This window comes from Theobroma umbraticum, unplaced genomic scaffold (genome assembly GCF_002168275.2).
Source record: "Theobroma umbraticum cultivar Fairchild unplaced genomic scaffold, ASM216827v3 scaffold_130.0, whole genome shotgun sequence".
Classification (NCBI taxonomy): Eukaryota; Viridiplantae; Streptophyta; class Magnoliopsida; order Malvales; family Malvaceae; genus Theobroma; species Theobroma umbraticum.
This window is the reverse complement of record NW_018397264.1, coordinates 4,156,532-4,174,359: the sequence shown is the minus strand read 5'-3', so window position 1 is coordinate 4,174,359 and position 17,828 is coordinate 4,156,532. Positions and strand designations below refer to the sequence as shown.

The 17,828-nt window shown below is 36.3% G+C and overlaps 2 protein-coding genes across 2 annotated transcripts; both read left to right on the top strand.

The window, feature by feature from the left end:
• Positions 1-36: 36 nt before the first annotated feature.
• Positions 37-6,330, top strand: LOC110422232 (DUF21 domain-containing protein At4g14240-like). The gene is made up of 13 exons (XM_021436062.2): positions 37-315; positions 440-516; positions 1,189-1,272; positions 1,357-1,470; positions 2,384-2,467; positions 2,625-2,696; positions 2,936-3,003; positions 3,505-3,592; positions 3,725-3,798; positions 3,896-4,256; positions 4,338-4,384; positions 4,471-4,552; positions 5,801-6,330. The coding sequence occupies exons 1-13, from the start codon at positions 69-71 to the stop codon at positions 5,897-5,899; spliced, it is 1,497 nt and encodes a 498-aa protein (XP_021291737.1). The 5' UTR covers positions 37-68; the 3' UTR covers positions 5,900-6,330.
• Positions 6,331-11,383: 5,053 nt separating this feature from the next.
• Positions 11,384-16,444, top strand: LOC110422370 (Serinc-domain containing serine and sphingolipid biosynthesis protein). Its single transcript, XM_021436253.2, has 6 exons — positions 11,384-11,682; positions 12,832-13,065; positions 13,787-13,898; positions 13,979-14,153; positions 14,645-14,885; positions 15,915-16,444. The coding sequence occupies exons 1-6, from the start codon at positions 11,508-11,510 to the stop codon at positions 16,205-16,207; spliced, it is 1,230 nt and encodes a 409-aa protein (XP_021291928.1). The 5' UTR covers positions 11,384-11,507; the 3' UTR covers positions 16,208-16,444.
• Positions 16,445-17,828: the final 1,384 nt, after the last annotated feature.

Sequence of the window (17,828 nt, the reverse complement as noted above, 5' to 3'; positions counted from 1 at the left end):
GAAAAGAACCAAACATTTCTGCCTTTTTTATTTTCTGTCTTGGACTCCGTGTGATTGAAACGGCCGCGATGCATCCGATAAATGCGGTGGTGGCGGCGAGGATGCTGTTGAACACGGCCGCCTCCGTCAATGAATCCGTCGGAGGTGGGATTCCGTTCGGATCTGCGTGGTGGTTCATCTACGCCGGGATTTCTGGCTTTTTAGTCCTCTTCGCGGGGATCATGTCGGGTCTCACTCTTGGACTCATGTCGCTTGGTCTCGTCGAACTCGAAATTCTCCAGCGCAGCGGCACTTCGACTGAGAAGAAACAAGCCGGTAGAATATATATATTACTAAATTTCTTTGGTTTTGATTTGGAATTGGTGTGAAGAAAAGATTGAATTTTTAGAATAATTATTCATTCTGAGATATTTTATTTTATTTCATTTTTTGTTTTTAGCTGCTATTTTGCCAGTGGTTCAGAAACAGCATCAGCTTTTGGTGACCCTGCTTCTTTGCAATGCCGCTGCTATGGAGGTAAAACTAATTCAACAACTTTTTTCGGTTCAATTGGATATGCATTTGAGTGAAATTATCGCTTTTTTGTTATTTGATGCAAAAAAAAAAAAGGGTAGAAGGATAGATTCAAAACTTTTGATTAGACAAAGTTGTGTAAGACGACCATTTGAAATTGGATTTGCTAAAGCTGAAGTTTTGATATAAGTCAAAGATTGGAACCAAAGTTTTAAGCTAATAAGGGAGTTCTTAACTTTAGCTTGCTGATCGCTAACACGTGTTCTTACTTGCAAGTTTGTTGGACCTTTGCATGTGGCAACAGTGCAAGCCAATGACTTATACTTTTTGCTTGAATTGGATTATAGGAATGGGATTGCACTATGTTAAATAGGCTCTTATATGAAGTATTTAATCGATGGCTGCAATTATGTGTTTTTTGATATCTAGTTTTTATTTTTTATTATGCAATTAGTGAATTACAGAAACAAATATTTAAGGTAGATTGCTGTGATTAACTACCTAGTTGCTGAACATGATGGTTGTTATGAGGCCGAGGCTATCTGACAATATTATTCAAGTTGCTCTATGATATTATCTTGAAAATTACTGGCAAATTAGTGTGTATTAAATTTACTAAGGATGTTCAGGAAAAAGTTGACTTTCAATGACAGCCTTGACATTTGGAATTTGCAGGCCCTTCCTATATACCTGGATAAGCTTTTCAATCAATATGTTGCTATTATACTTTCTGTGACTTTTGTTCTAGCTTTTGGTGAGGTAGGCTGTTCAAACTTTTGTTCCGTATTAGGTTGACTTCGACCTTTGAATCCTTGGCCAAGATGAGTTCTGTTTACTTTTCAGGTTATTCCACAATCAATATGCACAAGATACGGACTTGCTGTAGGTGCAAATTTTGTAGTGCTTGTCAGAATTTTAATGATTATTTGCTATCCAATAGCTTATCCCATTGGAAAGGTAAATTCAAAGGCCAGTACTTTACATTCTTGCAATATTTTCTATGAGTTGCACTCTGTTGACTCCCATGCTGGAATAAGTCATTTAAAGGCTGAATTTTTTAACTGTTCTAATAATTCCTTGTCCTGTGATACATAATATTGGTTGAGTTGATTCAGGAGATAATTCTTGTAATTAATCTTGTCTATTTAGTCAATGTGATACTATTACATGACAAACAGCACTTGAACTCTGTTCGCTAGAATGGAGTTTTATGTGGTTGATTATTAGCCAACTCCCTACAAAAAAAGTCAGTGCTACTCATTGAAAGCTAAATAAAGTTGGAGGAAATCCTTATTTTTAGCTCCTTGGAGCTTTGAGGTCTGGGACTCTTTAATCAATATTGGCAAATTGAGTTTTTTTTTTTGAGTATGCCTATGATGGTCTAATGATTCGTATTTTCCTGTCAATATATTTGTGCTACTCTTATCCTTCCTTACCTACAGATTTTCTCCGGGGAAACATCAGGTAATGAGTTTTCCCCCTTTCTGAGTAAGTAAAGGTACTGGAGTTTGACCTTTTTGTTATCCTAAAGATGAAAGAAATCATGATTTAGTATTGAGTGGGGAAGGAGGGAGGAAGTAGAAGCAATAGAGACATAGAGGGAAATATTATTTCTTTCATTTCTTATATCTAGTCTTTGTTGTTGTTCTCATCTTTGCTATAATAAAGGTTGAATTGTTGTGTAGAATGAAGCTTCAACATTCCCTGCCTACCCTGCACACCCCCCAAAATAGAAGGAAAAAGAAAAAGGAAAAGAAGATTGAGTCTAAACATAGTATAGTCTCTGTTAGAGTTATTATGTCTTCGCATTTCTGTAGTTTTGACAGGCTATTTGAATTGATGAAGCAGTATTGTTATATATGTTTTCCAGATTTTGGATTGGGTGCTGGGGCATAACGAAGCGCTATTTAGGCGGGCTCAACTAAAAGCACTTGTCTCCATCCACAGCCAAGAGGTAAATCAATTTGAAGTCACTATACATTAAACATTATAGTAATCCTTTGCCAAAGTAGGCTAATTTGTCAAATATTATAGAACTGGCAGAAGATTGCCTGTACATCCAGTGTCTCTTTCTTCATATTGATTGTTTCTTTCTTGATTTAATTATTTAGGCTGGCAAGGGAGGTGAGCTCACTCATGATGAGACAACAATTATCAGCGGAGCACTAGATTTGACTGAAAAGGTATGCATCACATAAAAGTAGTGTGATTGATGGCTTTGAATCTTTTTTTATGCTATATAGATTCTGATATATGGTCACTTATCTTGCAAAAATGGAATATTAGAAATTAATATAAGCTTTAAATTCGCACACTCTTCTGTCGTAGTGGCATCACTTGGATTATCACATTCCAAACAATTTTATCGTTTTGCTTAGCATCTTAAATTTATTTTTCCTGTTTCATTATAATGGTTGGACAGACTGCTGAGGAGGCTATGACACCTATAGAATCAACTTTCTCTTTAGATGTCAATTCAAAGTTGGACTGGTAATTTTTGCTCCTTTTCATTTGGTGTAAGAAGGATTTATACATTAATCATGATGAGTGCTAAAGTTCATATTTCCATACAACCCATTACCTCTCCTAAATCCATCATAAAGAAAATGAAAAATGTTAAAAATGTTCAATTTCTTTATGTACATCCATTTTCCTCTCTTCAATAGTTGTATAATGATTTTTCGTGTTCACAAAAGTATGTTGGCTTTATATGTCTTTCCTTCCACTTATCCTATACTTTATATAAATGCATTGAGCATTTACAACTACTTATGCACTGTAGATGCATTTTGACTAGAATGGTGGTCATTACTTTTCTATCATAAAGCTGTTGTATGTGTTAGTGAAGTCGAGGGTTTCAATGAAACTGCTGACCCAGATCCTTTTGTATTGTTTTCTTAAACCCTAGTTGAAATTCTAAAAAGAATTATGTAATAAGTTTCTTGTTCATCCATCTGTCTCTGATCTTTAATCTTTAATTAATTACCCCAGGGAGGCAATGGGTAAGATTCTTGCTCGTGGTCATAGCCGTGTCCCTGTCTACTCTGGGAATCCAAAAAACATTATTGGACTTCTGCTGGTATGTGTTATAACCTAAGACTGTAGATGAAGGCTCATATCCTTCATGCATTTTGGTTTCTAAAGCTTTGCTGATCTTGTTGGTTATTTTATTTATTCTGCATCTCTAATCTTGTTTGGACATTGGAATTAGGTGAAAAGCCTTCTCACTGTACGCCCTGAAACTGAGACACCAGTCAGTGCTGTTTCCATCCGGAGAATTCCAAGGTTTCGTAATTATTCATGTATATGCTTATCATTTCTATTTGGTAATAAGTATAAAATATCCTTCTATTCTGCAATTCATGTGTGGATGTTTCCACAGGGTTCCGGCTGATATGCCTCTGTATGATATACTGAATGAGTTTCAAAAAGGCAGTAGTCATATGGCAGCTGTCGTCAAGGCTAAAGGAAAAAATAAGATTCTTCCTCCAACAGTTGATGAACAAAAATATGAGGAAAACAAAGTCTCACTTGCAGACTCCGAACCGACTACACCTCTGCTATCCAAGCTGGAAGAAAAGCCAGAGAGCATTGTTGTTGACATTGATAAGGCTCCAAGACCTGCCAATTTAAACAGGCAAGATGCTGCAACAAATGTACTGCCAATAATGTCAGAGGATATTGAAGATGGTGAAGTTATTGGTATTATCACCCTAGAAGATGTTTTTGAAGAACTTCTGCAGGTAAATTAGGGTCCCTTGGGATCTTGTTTCTTTTCTACAGGTTTTTTCTTAATCAGCTGCTGTTTGTCTTTACAAATGCAGGAGGAGATAGTGGATGAAACAGATGAATATGTTGATGTGCATAAAAGGTATTGGAGTGCTAGAGCTTTAATACTCATCCAATTATTTCCAAAAGAACAAAAAATAAGAATGGATGCTATGTAATTTATTGCAGAATCCGTGTTGCTGCCGCCGCCGCCGCTTCATCAGTGGCACGGGCACCATCAAGTCGGAGGTTGATTGGGCAGAAGGGAGCTGTAAGGAAATATTGTTTTTAGTTTTTTTTTCTTTTTTTCTGTTTGTTTGTTTGGTTTTTTTTTTTCTTTTGTGTGTGTGTCATTGATGGATCTGCTCCATCAGTTCTAGGTGAAATGCCAACGGTTAATAGTTTTCTTTTCTGCCAACTAATTCATAAAGAAAAAGATTAAGAATAAATAACTGAGTTTTTTTGGTATTTAAAATATGGCATCTGACAAAAAGAAAAGTGAAGAACCAAAGCACTATAAGGTACTGTACCAAATATACCTCTTGCTTTAGCTTGAATGGTCAGTATTGGAATGTGCTTTTTTTTGAGAAATGGACAAGTTGAGAACTTAAAATTTTGTTTGTCCAAGTTCTTTGACATGCTCTTTTGGAGGTGGTAAGGAATTTATGGAGAGATGATCACCACAGATGGAGACTTAGTGCAAGAGGGAGTTTTGGAGGTGAAGTCTTTTATCAAGAGGTAGTGAAAGAGAGATCAGTTGGAGGGAGGAGAAGTTTTTCTTGGAAAGCAATCTTGAAATCTAAGGCCCTGACCAAGTTGCTTTTCCTTCTCAAGGAGGCACCTTGAAATGAATGTTGATCATTAATAACCTCCCAAAGAGAGGGAAAATTTTCAGAATAGATGCTGGTGTAAGATGTTGGTCGAATTAGTTCATTGTTCCTTGTGGCCCAAGACAGCTTTGTTCTTTAGCTTCTGCAATGTTGGGCATCTCTTCCACTGTGGTGGGTTGAATTGGGGTGGATTTAATAGCCTGGAATGATGTACATGCTTGTATGGCTAGAAAAAGAGGTGATAGATTTTATCCTTTATTTTTTAGCTTTTGTGGACAGAAAGAATTAGAAGGGCTTTTGAGTGGTAATTTCTCTTAGAAAGCTTTTTGATGCGTGGTTTCACATTATTTTTTTGTAGTTGGAAGCAGCACTTAGGAGCAATGCTTAGCCTTTATTGATCTGTTAAGGAAAGCTTAGCCTTTTACATGGGTTGCCACCCACTTTGTCGCCTTCAGTGTTTTTCCATGTATGAAATTAGAAAAGCGAAAACATATATCACCACAAAATTCATAGTGGGGCTACTAACAAATTAATTGTGCAAATCAGTTATAGTCTTGAAAGAAGTTTGGCAATCATGAAAACTTTTGTTGCTTAGTAATGTACAAATAATTTTATTTTGAGTACCCCACTGATTTCTCCAAGTTGCTAGAGTTTTGATATTGGTTTTTCTTGCGTCTATGATTACCCAGGGAGCCCAAAGTAAGCAAGGTCAAGCCACGAAAAAACCTGCCGAGGGCGATTCAAACTCCACCAGGATACAAGGTACACCTGCTGAGGACAAGAGATGAATAAGATTGTATAATTGTCAGATATTGATGCGGGTGATCCTGATGGGCTGAGTGTTTTTGTTTCTACACCAAAAAGGGTGGAAAAGGGAAAAAAAAATAAAGGCTTGTAGATTGACGGGATTCCTACATCTCTGTGAATTTCCCGTGCATACTGCATAGAGGTTTTCTGAATATGTGCACGTTAAAGAGAAATGTAATTAGAACTTCCATGGTTTTCAGGCCCAGGTCCTCAATTTTTTTATTTTCTTATTTTGTTATTTGGATTTTTAGGGTGATGGAATATGGAAATGGAAGCATGCATGAGTTTGTAGAGATGCGTTGGCATCGTGTTATTGGTGTATTTTGCCTCGTGAGATGAATTATTTGTTAACTAGCCTATTTCCTGGAATGGAAAGTAGAAGAAAGGGGTAAAACCCTACTGAATTTAGTTATATCTCTGTAAATTGCTTATTCTTCCAAAACTAAAATCATCTCTGTAAAGGTTGATGGACAGACAGACAGCCAGTGCTTACTGGAGATTCTGTTTCCCCTCTAGCAAAGACAAGTCCTGAAAAGATAATTTATACTACACTCTATCCATAGCAAGGTTCTAAGAAGAATTAAGGTTACCTAAATCAATAGGAAGAACTGCTGTTGCTGTTGAGGTCTACGATTGATCATGTTACTTAAATCGGAAGAGTTACCATGTAATAAAAGCCCCTCACTGGAAGACAATGGTTTTGCTCATGTCTTCCAAATCTGATCACTAGTACAATATAATTGCACGCAATTTAGGGATCATGGGTGAGCCAGATAAAGAGTTGGAAAGCAATTTTTGAGGTTAAGAACCATCCACCGTACTTTACAGTTACTACATTTTACACAAATCTGTATACATTCTACCTAACCTAGCCACAATCTACCTGTTGCCTGATCGACAGTCAGGCATATAGCTCCACTAATTCTATCCAAAAAAACCAGTCACCATCAGAAGCAAGCAACCCTTTAGGCATATAATGCCTGCTGATTTCTAGGGAAAAAAAAATAATAGTAGTTTGAGCTTTGCACTATTGAGACCTCTCTCTGGCTAACACTCCTGCAACATATACAAAAAAGCCTAATTCCAGCTAACCTTCCAAACTTTTACTCCTCCCAACGTAGAAGCAGCACCGTGCATCTCCATATAATGTAAAATCGCGTTCTCTGCTCCTTGACAAGCCTTGAACACCTTTGCCATAGTCGAAGCTTGGGGATCCCTGTCGATTTTGGGCACCCAGCTGCCATGTTCAAGCAGAAACTTGACATATAAGGGTATAGATAGAGAATTAACCTTGTTGGTTGTGTATATGAATTCTCAAGCCGGTTTCTTATGTGGTTTCTTCATGGAACATGGAATTATATAGAGGGGGAAGATATGTGAGGACAAAGCGTGGAGAGTGACAAGTGTTGGCTCCGAAGTGGGTTAACAGGAGAAGGCCCATTGAATCAAAAATGACAAGGCAGACTCCCATCAGCTTGTCTGCCTGACAAATCAACCCTGGAAAAGGACTTGCTAAAGCTATAGCTTATCCTAAATTGTTGAAGGCCCTCCCTGTCTGTACAGGGCTCTTACTTGTCCCACCGTTTGTAAGATAACATAACCAGACCACCATCTACCAGGATTCCAGACGTGGTGGATGCATCTTTTAGATGTTTCTTCATTTCGTTTGGATTAATGGGTTGAATATTTTTGGAAGGCCACACGCTCTATTACCCACTAGGGGTCACAATTAGGTGGAACATCTTTACTTGATTAGCGCCACAAATTATGATTCTTGGGTGCCCAGATCTTTGTTTTTCCTCTTTCTGTCATCAAAACTAGTGAAAGAAACTCTTCCGCTTTTAAAGTATTGCCAAATAATTACCTTATAAATTGATCAAATGAAGCTAATTCGGCTTGTATTATCATATTGTTAAGACAAATCTGTCAAGTGCCGAGTGCCTCTATTTAATACTTTTGGACATTATCTCAAAAAGGGAAATCATTGCAAGCTTATACGATGCACTAAAATAGTCACTTGCTAATTAGGTACTAGGCAAGGATTAACACACGTACGGTCACAAAAACCAAAACCTTTTTGTATTAATTTGAAGAATGAAGCACTGAAGATCATATGCCTGCGAAGTGCAAAGCATTCGTGCAAGCTTTGCACAAAGTCAACCACACAATTGAAGGGATCGTACAAAACAAACAAGTACAACACTTGCAATAATTCTCAACAAGAAGTCCTCCATAGAGAGAGAGAGAGAGAGAGAGTGCAAAGTTCAATCTTACAGTCTCATGATCTATCCTGAAATCTCATCAGTCTACATGTTCAATGGAAGCAAAATCAAACTACTAGACAAGCTAAGGAGAACAAATGAAAGGGAAAAAAATGAATTTGTCAACGAAAACAAGTACTATTTAAGACTTCTCAGAGCCATCGTACTGTTTGTATGAGTACTTATGCCAACAAAGAAGCATAGAAATGCTGACTCTCATGATATAGAGCTTTCCTTTCTGTTGCTTCACCATTCTCCTCCACTTAGCAAATCTCTTGCCCATTGTTTTCCAATTAGTTCCCCTAATTGCAGCCAAATTTATTGAGAATCCTAGGTTAGATATATATCAACCAGCCAGGTAAGGGATTTTACATGTAATTGTAGAGTTCCAGGGCTTCCACGAGGGTCCACTTCTACCATCAAACATATCAGTATCACGTGCGCAGTTCTCTCTCTCTCTCTCTGCATAGATTCTACTCGAACAGTTTTGTTTATCACTTACAACCTTGCCGGCCACTGATCATTGCCAAACTTTTCAAAGCAGTTCCAAGCATCAAACATCAACCTTATCTTGTACAGTTCACAAACCCCACATTTTTATCCTTTTCTGGACACCATTTTCCCGTTCTTTAAGCTAAGGCCTAAGAAAGGACTTGCTGGAGGTCCCATGACTGACCCCATCAAATTAATGAACTCATCAAATGAGGCTAGTAAGATCTGGTATCTCCTCTCCCCAGGGACATATATTGTCGAGTTCTTTCCTGGACCACTAAGGCTGTTGGCCTGAGATGCAGGTGGTCTAGAAGTCTTGGATTCTGAATTTTTAGGACAACATGATGATTTGGGTTTGGCTGGTCCCCTTTGTGTATTGCTATCCCTAAACTCTCCTGACTGGACTATTGAGAATAGGTCCCTTACATCAAAGACTCCCATGATCTGTAATCACTAATTTTTTTCAGAATGTTAAGGTTAGTTATGACTTGACTCTGTTAAAATAGTCTGTACGGTATATATGGATAACTCTTAGTTATCTTTAGGCTTATTTGTGTAGTTTCAATCTTCAATATTAGTTTCTTAGTAGCTAGAGTTTCCTCCAAGGGAGCACACAATCTGCCTTATTGGTATATCTGTAAACAAACATATTTGCAGTAAGTGTTTAGCTATAATTAGGGTAATTTCTAGCTTGAATCATGTCCTAAACTAAAAAGAAGAAACAAAATGCTAATTTAACTGTAGGTCAACTACATTAAACACATCCTAAAAGGGCATTGTCACATCTCACATCTGTTAAGCCATAACAGCGGTGACAAGCTGTATATATTTCCTTTATATCCTCTAGTCAGGCTCAAGGTGGCTTGTCAATGCTAGTTGCCACACTTCTCTTTATATCCTATACTATTTATGTATATCTTTTCAACCAGAAAAAGGAAAAAGGAAAATGAAAAAGGAAAATGAAAAGGGGTTCTTTCTTTGGTCTTAATTGGTCAAGAATGTTATCCATAAGCTTCAAGAAAGATTGCAATTAGAGATTTAGAGGTCACACTCCAACGTGTCACATCATGTCCCATTGCCATGCAAAAGGATAGCAAGGAAAACACCTACCCCTTATCTTAAAGCATAAGTATCAGGGATAAGATCTCTAATACTACCTTATAATCAATGTGGACCTTTATAAGATTAGAGGTAAAAGCATCAAACAAAATACGGAGTCCAGCTAATAAGTGAGTCCATGTTGGACCTACCAGGGCCAATAAAGGGCATACACGTGGACCATGCGCTGACACGGACCAATGACATAGAACCCACGTGCTGCAGAATGAAGCAAAACTTAGGGACATGTTTATATATATATATATATATATATTTAAATGGGATATGTTTAGCTTTACCAAGCTGAAAGGAAAAGGGGTGGAAAAATTCCAAGCTGGTGGGGAGTATTTTCTTTTGTTGCATTTTGTTGGGAGGATGGGAAGTACAATAATAGGGGAGGGCAAGTTGTTTATCTTATAAGGTTTGGATGTGACTAAGTGAGACACCACGATCACAACATTCCTTACAAAGAAAACATCATGGAAAGATCAAAGGGCAGAGAGCAGCAGCATATGGGAAAGGTACGGAAAATGATAGCAATAACTTAATTTTAGTACACCACCTACTTTTATATTCTTAGAGGTAGACGATGATTTGCAGTTCTATAAAAAGAAATTGACAATTACTCACAACTTGCATTGACTTTCAGATTCTCTCATTCCTATGCAACAAATCATAAGTAACAAATTTATGAATATATACTTATGATAAGCATTTTTTCCACTTGTTACTTAAGTATGATCCTCAAATTAAGGTGAAATAAACCCATTTATAATTGCTTGTGATCCTCTTATAATTTTGATTATACTGTATGTATATAATTAAGGTTTGGGATAAGGGATGGACTTGATATTTCTTAGGGAAGTAAACAGTATGTACTGATTGTCAGCCATAATATATATATATATATATATATATATAATTTAGAAATTCGATGCTTTCCACATTCAGACAAAGTGTCATGCCTTTACATATATATATATATATATATATGCATATATATTGAAATTTTTACAATAAAGTCATCAAAATTGAAATTACTGTAAAATTATGAAATTCTATCATTTGATCTCACAGTAAAGTTGACTTTACTATATATATAAACAAACACTGATTGATACATACATTTTGAAGATGCTTTTGTATAATTCACGAGTAAGATGGTAAGAATGATTCTTTTCTCTTTTTTGAAAGGTGGAATATGCATACCCTACATGAAAATAATTTCATGTTAATAGGACGAGGAATTTCGAATCTAAGCATGTCTTAAAGAAAAAGGAAGAAGAAGAAGAAGAGGTATGGCTCATAATGCAATGATCTGCAAATAATTGAGATATATAAAGGTACTAATACAAGACAAAAAAAAAAATCATTCAATCACTTCAATAACTACATTCATAAACATAAATATTAATATTAAGAATACAACAAATAATTCCACTAAAGGCTTAAGGTCCAAAGGAGATTTCCGTATAGAAATGGTCACTAAAAGGCCCAATGAGTTTGGGCTTGCAGTTGCAGATTCAATGAGGAAGCCCAAAGTTAATCAATCGGCCCAATGATCCATTAAAAAGCAGGATTTCAAATTTCGCACGTAAAAACGTTTAAAATTACGGAATTCTGTGTCTTCGCCCAGCTACCAGTCAGCTCTTTCTTTTCAGTCATATTTCCTTCTCTTTGAATTCGCTAGTAGCTTTTGATTTCCTACTTAGCATCTAAGAGAGAGAGAGAGAGAGAGATGTCGTGCTTAGCATCTTGCTGTGCTGCGTCCACGTGCGGGCTGTGCTCATCGGTGGCGTCTGGGATCTCCAAGAAATCGGCTAGGCTCGCCTATTGTGGTCTCTTTGGCCTTTCCCTCGTTGTTTCTTGGATTCTTAGGGAAGTTGCTGCTCCTCTTTTGGAGAAATTACCATGTAAATTTCCCTTCCTTCTTTCCTTGAAACTGTGAGATTTGCTCATCTGGGTATGCTTAACTTTTGCATCGTTTAGTTTTTGGGATTGATTATGGACTTAATTGATGAAAATAATAATTGGGTGTTTTTTTAAAAAAACATAAATATTTACTAATTGGGCAGTTCAAATGTTTGAATTTTGGATTTTTTTTTCTCAAAATTTGAAGAAAATCAGCTATTCAGGGATGCAATATTGTGGCTACCATTATCTTAAAGAATGGGCCTAACAAAGGCTGATACTAGAACCTTAAATTCTAAGTTTCGAGCATTTTGATGTAAAAATGAGTGCTTTTTGTGTTTAAAGATGGTATTTGACTCTTTAAAGCGCTTTTCATGTTTAGTCATGTTTAAAGAGTACGCTAAGTATGTACAGAATCCTGAAATAATAAAAGGATTGAGGTGCTTATTAAAGGACAGGAACTTTGATTGCAGAAAAATATCTGAATTTTCAATCAGAACGGAGTTTATTACCAATCTAAGCCAATGTAAGCGTGACTGTGTTTGTCCAAAGTGTTAAGGATGTAGCTTCATGATGGCAGAATTCAATGGGGTGTGAAACACTTTTGCTTATTGGTTTTCTTGCTAACAAAAGAAAATTACTTTTATTCTGTAGATTGGCTCAGCATTCTTTAATAGAGTTGTTGAGCTCTCTTTGATTTTTATTATTATGTCATACAAATATTAAAAAGATCATTGTGATCACACTGCTTTTCCGCTTAAGTACTGGATGAAATCCGTTATGCTTTTTTGCCATCTAACTATGGGACATCAGTATATTAAACATTCAGGTTTTGCATGTTTGATATGATTTTTTACCAATAATTGATCGTTTAGAGCAGAGAGATCGTGTTTATTTCTGCTGTAATTTAAAGCTACTATATCAATTGCCTATTATCTTTTGTGTGTTATTCGCTGCTTGATGCTCGGTAAACTATCTTATATCAATAATTACCCTAATAACGAATGTTTCTTGCTCCAAAAGATCATAACAGAGCGATGCAAATGCTCCTGTCAATTCATAAATTTATAGTACATTTAATTACTCTTGTGGTGTTTCTGTGGTACAACTAATATTTAGTCACAAGTATTCTGATATTGTTTTCTTGGCAGGGATAAACACTTCTACTCACACAAAGGCATGGTTTCAACAACAGGCAGTACTTCGTGTAAGCTTGGGAAATTGCCTGTTTTTTGCTATACTAGCTCTAATAATGATTGGTGTGAAGGACCAAAATGACAAACGTGATTCATGGCATCATGGTGGATGGATTGCAAAGATGGTGATCTGGCTTTTGCTTGTGATCCTTATGTTCTTCCTTCCCAATGTTGTCATCACAGTCTATGGTTAGTTTTGCTCCCTTAAGTGGAAGATCAATTATTAGAATCTTCTCTAATTTGGAGGAATGGTTCAAATGGTATGAGGACAGACTTTTCAAATAGACTTTGTGTTTTCCCCTTTTCATACATGAAACAGCATGTCTGCAAGCAAGGGTAGCTAACCCTCCCCAGACCCTACAATGTGGGAGCCTCATGCACTGGGTCCCACTTGACCTCTCTAATACATGCAACAAGCTTGTGTCACAGACAAAGGACTCAATTTTATGCAACTACACGAGACAATATTATTGTTTTCATGCCAAGCATTTCCCAGATCTGCGAGGGGTATCAATTATAGGTCAAATCTGATTAGGATTCCATGAGAAGAGCAAGATCGTTCTTCTAATCAATGTTCAAATGAATTTTCCAATATGATGTCTATCAAGTAAATATTATGGAGTATTTGTGTTTCCTAATGGCACAATTGCTTACCTGATATTTAATTCAATGAGATTTATTAAAAAGCACAAGTTCTTTTCTGCCATTTAATTCCCAGATTTAGAGAGAGAAGAGGTCAAGGCAGGCTTAGCTTCTTAGTTTTTATGAGTTGTAACACTTATGTCTCTTGGGGCTATGTTGAATTCAACTTCTTGAATCCTATACTTAGGCTTTTATATGTGCTTAAACATATTTGTCAGATATCTCATTGACATGCATGATTAACTTTGCAAAAGTGCTTTACTTTCAGGAACTTTATCGAAGTTTGGTGCAGGGCTGTTTTTGTTGGTTCAAGTGATTATATTACTTGACTTTACACACTCATGGAATGATGCCTGGGTTGAAAAAGATGAACAAAAATGGTTGGCTCAAATTCCTGTGGTTCATTGTTTTTCTCCATTCCTTTTGCTTGATTTTTAACTTTAAAATTCTGTGCCTTCAGGTATATTGCTTTACTTGCTGTATCAGTTGGTTGCTACCTTGCAGCATTTGTATTCTCTGGAATTTTGTTTATGTGGTTCAACCCTTCTGGTCATGACTGCGGCCTTAACATTTTCTTTATTGTCATGACAATGGTTCTGGCATTTGCTTTTGGAATTATAGCTTTGCATCCTGCGGTAAGGATGAGTTTGTTTTCCCATTTATTGCTTTTCCATAAGCAGGCTGACCTGCTGCTAACAATTTGAGTTGCATAATGCAAGTGTATACTATTCTATAAATTTTCCATCAAATGGCAGAAGGCTGGATAATGTATCTGGTTAGCTCCTTAGACCATCTGCTAGTTTACCTGGTGTTTGAACTTTTTATCTTTTATAATTTTATTCACTGGGAGCTCAAATTTCTTGGTTTAACTTCCAAATCCCTGGTTTCTCAAGGCCTTTGCTTCATTATGCATGCTTAAGGACAATGCACACCATAAATAGGAAAGCATGTTACATATATCTCCTGTTGGTGAAAGTGCACCTGCGTATAAGACACACTGCAGTGTGCTAAGTCTTGATGACCTTGGGATTTGGCAGGCTTTTACCATTTAGGCACAAAACAATTAATAAATATATATTAGATTTTTGCAACTGAAAATATAATTGAAAGTGAAAATTTTACACAGGTGAATGGCAGCCTCTTGCCTGCTTCCGTGATATCAATTTACTGTGCTTATGTCTGCTTTACGGGTCTCTCCAGTGAACCTCGAGATTATGTATGCAATGGTCTCCATAATAAATCCTCAGCTGTTTCCACTAGTACTCTTATTCTTGGGATGCTCACAACAGTTCTCTCAGTTCTCTATTCAGCCCTCCGTGCGGGATCCTCGACAACATTTTTATCACCACCATCTTCCCCAAAGTCAGGTACTCAAATTATTTAATACTTCTTATCATTAACTCTCGGAAAGACATAACTTGAAGATATTTATACAAGTTTTCCATAGTTCTTAGAGTTTCCTTTCTAACATTTTCAGAGGCCTGAGCTAGATGCTTTGTTATATATTTTTTACATGGTTCACATGTATTGAGTGTTAATGTTTTTTTTGCTGTTCCCTAGGGAAAAATATTAAGATACTTAGAAGTAGGGGGGAGAATAAGGCTATAGAGTCTGGGAAAGGGTCTTTTTCATTGTCCATTGTGTATGGCTCGCCAAAATCTTATTCGTAAATCATTTTACTTATGCTACAGTTAATCATTGAGTCAAGAAAATAAAGTGGCTGCTGAACTAGCTAATCTGGAACACTCCGAAAACCATTTTTAGTCCCAGCTGTGTTGCTGGGATTTTCATGTGGTATTTGGTGCAATTATATTTAACCAATATAACTGGTAAATATGTGCAGGTTATTACACTTCTTTTATTTGTCGATTCTCCTCTTTCCTCACCTGCTGCTTCTTGTAAATTGTAATTATCACTAGTTAAGCATGGTAACTAGAGTATTTTATCCAGTGCCAGGTAAAATGCTTCAAAACTTAAAATGATGAGTGAGGTAGATTCCATCTAAGTTTTCAAGATGAATTAGTAAGACTTCATTTGGTTGATGCTTTTGCTAAATTTTTTTTGTTTTATATTCATTTCTTGCAAAAGAAAAAAAAGAAAGAAAGAATAAAATAAAAAAGAAAAAAGCAAATAGCAAATAGCAAAAACACTAACTAAATGGAGCCTAAATAAATAAGGTCCGAGCTGCCACTTGATGATGCTTTGTAAACTGGTCTAATTTTGACTTTTATTTGATAAGCTTCTGCATTTCCAAGCCACCTTAAAATGCCCTCAGAAGTAATGTTCTTTCTTGTTGGGGGAATAACTTTCATTCATTTAAAACAGTAGTCTTTCCCTTTAATTAGGAGAGCTGGTTTTACTTTCGCTAACCAAGTGACGAAATCCTTCGGGTGCAGGTGGTAAGAAACCACTTCTAGAAGGGGAAGATGTGGAAGAAGGGAAGGAAAAGGAGAAAGAAGCTCGACCAGTTAGTTATTCCTATTCATTCTTCCACCTGATCTTTGCCTTGGCAAGCATGTACTCTGCTATGCTTCTTTCAGGATGGACCAGCTCATCGGACAGCTCAGTTCTTGTAGATGTTGGCTGGACATCAGTCTGGGTTAGAATTTGCACCGAGTGGGTCACTGCTGCACTCTACGTTTGGACCCTTGTGGCACCAACGATTATCCCTGACCGCGAGTTCTTCTAGAAACTAATAACATCTGAATAGTTGGGTAATAGTGTAGAAAGCTTGTCAATTTTTCAGAACTTTCAATGCCCTTCCTTTCCCCGTCCTGTATTTGGAAACTGATGGTTTTAGAAAGTGAGGCCAGGGTTGTTGGTTTATTGTATCCTACATACAAACTGCGCATGATGAATGTACAGAGTCAAAGTTGTTATAGAACCAATAACTCAGTATTGGGCTTTTATATTTGAAGCTCTTCCATGTTTTTGCTCCATTTCTTTTTGTTTTAGGATCAAAGAAGAACACAGCTTCAGGCAGATAAACAAATTAAATTTTCTGAATGTGAAACCAGACTCTGACTGGACACCAGTTTGGCAATGGAGTTTCTGAACTCCAAGTCTTTGTATACATAAATTAGTGGGGTTGCTGTTACCAAATTAAACTTCTCATATTCTATCTGCTAAGGTGGTCCTCGCCATTTACATTCACTTCATACGGGGAGAAATCGAAGTCACCACCATTTAACAGCTGCTGTGCTCAAAAATAATACCGAGCGCCTACCAAACATATGATCCAACTTAAAAATGGAATGCCAAACCTATTCATTTTTTATGACTACTTGAGTTAATGCCAACTTTTCAACTATGTAACTATTTTGCTGGAATATTCATCTGCACTTGATGATAGAATTGTTTGTTACCCTACACCCTACATTACAACAACAAGATCATGGCATTGCCCATATATGTCTTAATGTTGAAATCATGACATAAAACAATATATATATATATATTTTTAAATTCAAACGTCACATTTTGTCTCAATTCTAACTTCGAGTGTACACAATTTAGATTCCAAACTTCATGAAAATTTCAAAAAAAAATTTCTCAAATGGGATTAATAGATAATTTTGCAAGAAAACTAAATTTATATTATCAGTTGAAGGAAGGTATATCATTAATTATTCATTTCCCCTTTCGATGCCAACCAAGCTGAAGATAAGATGAATTTTGTTTGTGTTTCTGTAGGCTGCATCAGATTCATGTAGTTCTAAGCCTATGTCTAAACAAAGTGGGCTCAATTTTGCACAAAAGATTAATGAAAACATTAGAAAATAGTGTCATCACTGATCATGAAAAGAGGAAACCAGGCAGACTTGGAGTTCTATCATTACTGAAATCATTCCAATCAATCAACCTCATTATCTCTTCGACCAAGATACAAAACCAACCTTATCAATTGTCATACCCCTTTAATAAAATATTGTCATCCTGTTGTAATTGAAGAGAAAATATATATCTTTTATGGGTTTTAATTTATAAAAAAAAATTATCTTTTAATTTAATAATGGCCCAATTTCAGAAGAAGATTACTTCCCCGAAGAGCTAAAAGAAAAGAAAAAGGAGAAAGGCACAAGCTTACAACTTTAGCTCCCAAAATCAACATCCAAAGCAAAGAACATATCTTGTTTGTCTCTTTAAATTAAAAAAAGAAAAAGAAAAAAAAAAGTGTACAAGATTTGTGTTCTTTTGTTTTTTTATTAAGAAAAATTTAAAACCAAAACCTATACATATTACCTAGGCTACCTTCTCAGTCTAACCAGTAAAATTCCACCCCACCCCCGCAAATCCACATTTTAACATGC

Excerpts from the sequence above, each read along its gene's own strand:
- LOC110422232 (XM_021436062.2), top strand. The coding sequence starts at position 69 with ATGCATCCGATAAATGCGGTGGTGGCGGCGAGGATGCTGTTGAACACG. Across the intron at positions 1,273-1,356 it reads TTGTTCTAGCTTTTGGTGAG|GTTATTCCACAATCAATATG; the intron begins GTAGGCTGTTCA and ends TTTACTTTTCAG. Across the intron at positions 3,593-3,724 it reads ACATTATTGGACTTCTGCTG|GTGAAAAGCCTTCTCACTGT; the intron begins GTATGTGTTATA and ends CATTGGAATTAG.
- LOC110422370 (XM_021436253.2), top strand. The coding sequence starts at position 11,508 with ATGTCGTGCTTAGCATCTTGCTGTGCTGCGTCCACGTGCGGGCTGTGC. Across the intron at positions 11,683-12,831 it reads TCTTTTGGAGAAATTACCAT|GGATAAACACTTCTACTCAC; the intron begins GTAAATTTCCCT and ends TTTTCTTGGCAG. Across the intron at positions 13,899-13,978 it reads GAAAAAGATGAACAAAAATG|GTATATTGCTTTACTTGCTG; the intron begins GTTGGCTCAAAT and ends CTGTGCCTTCAG.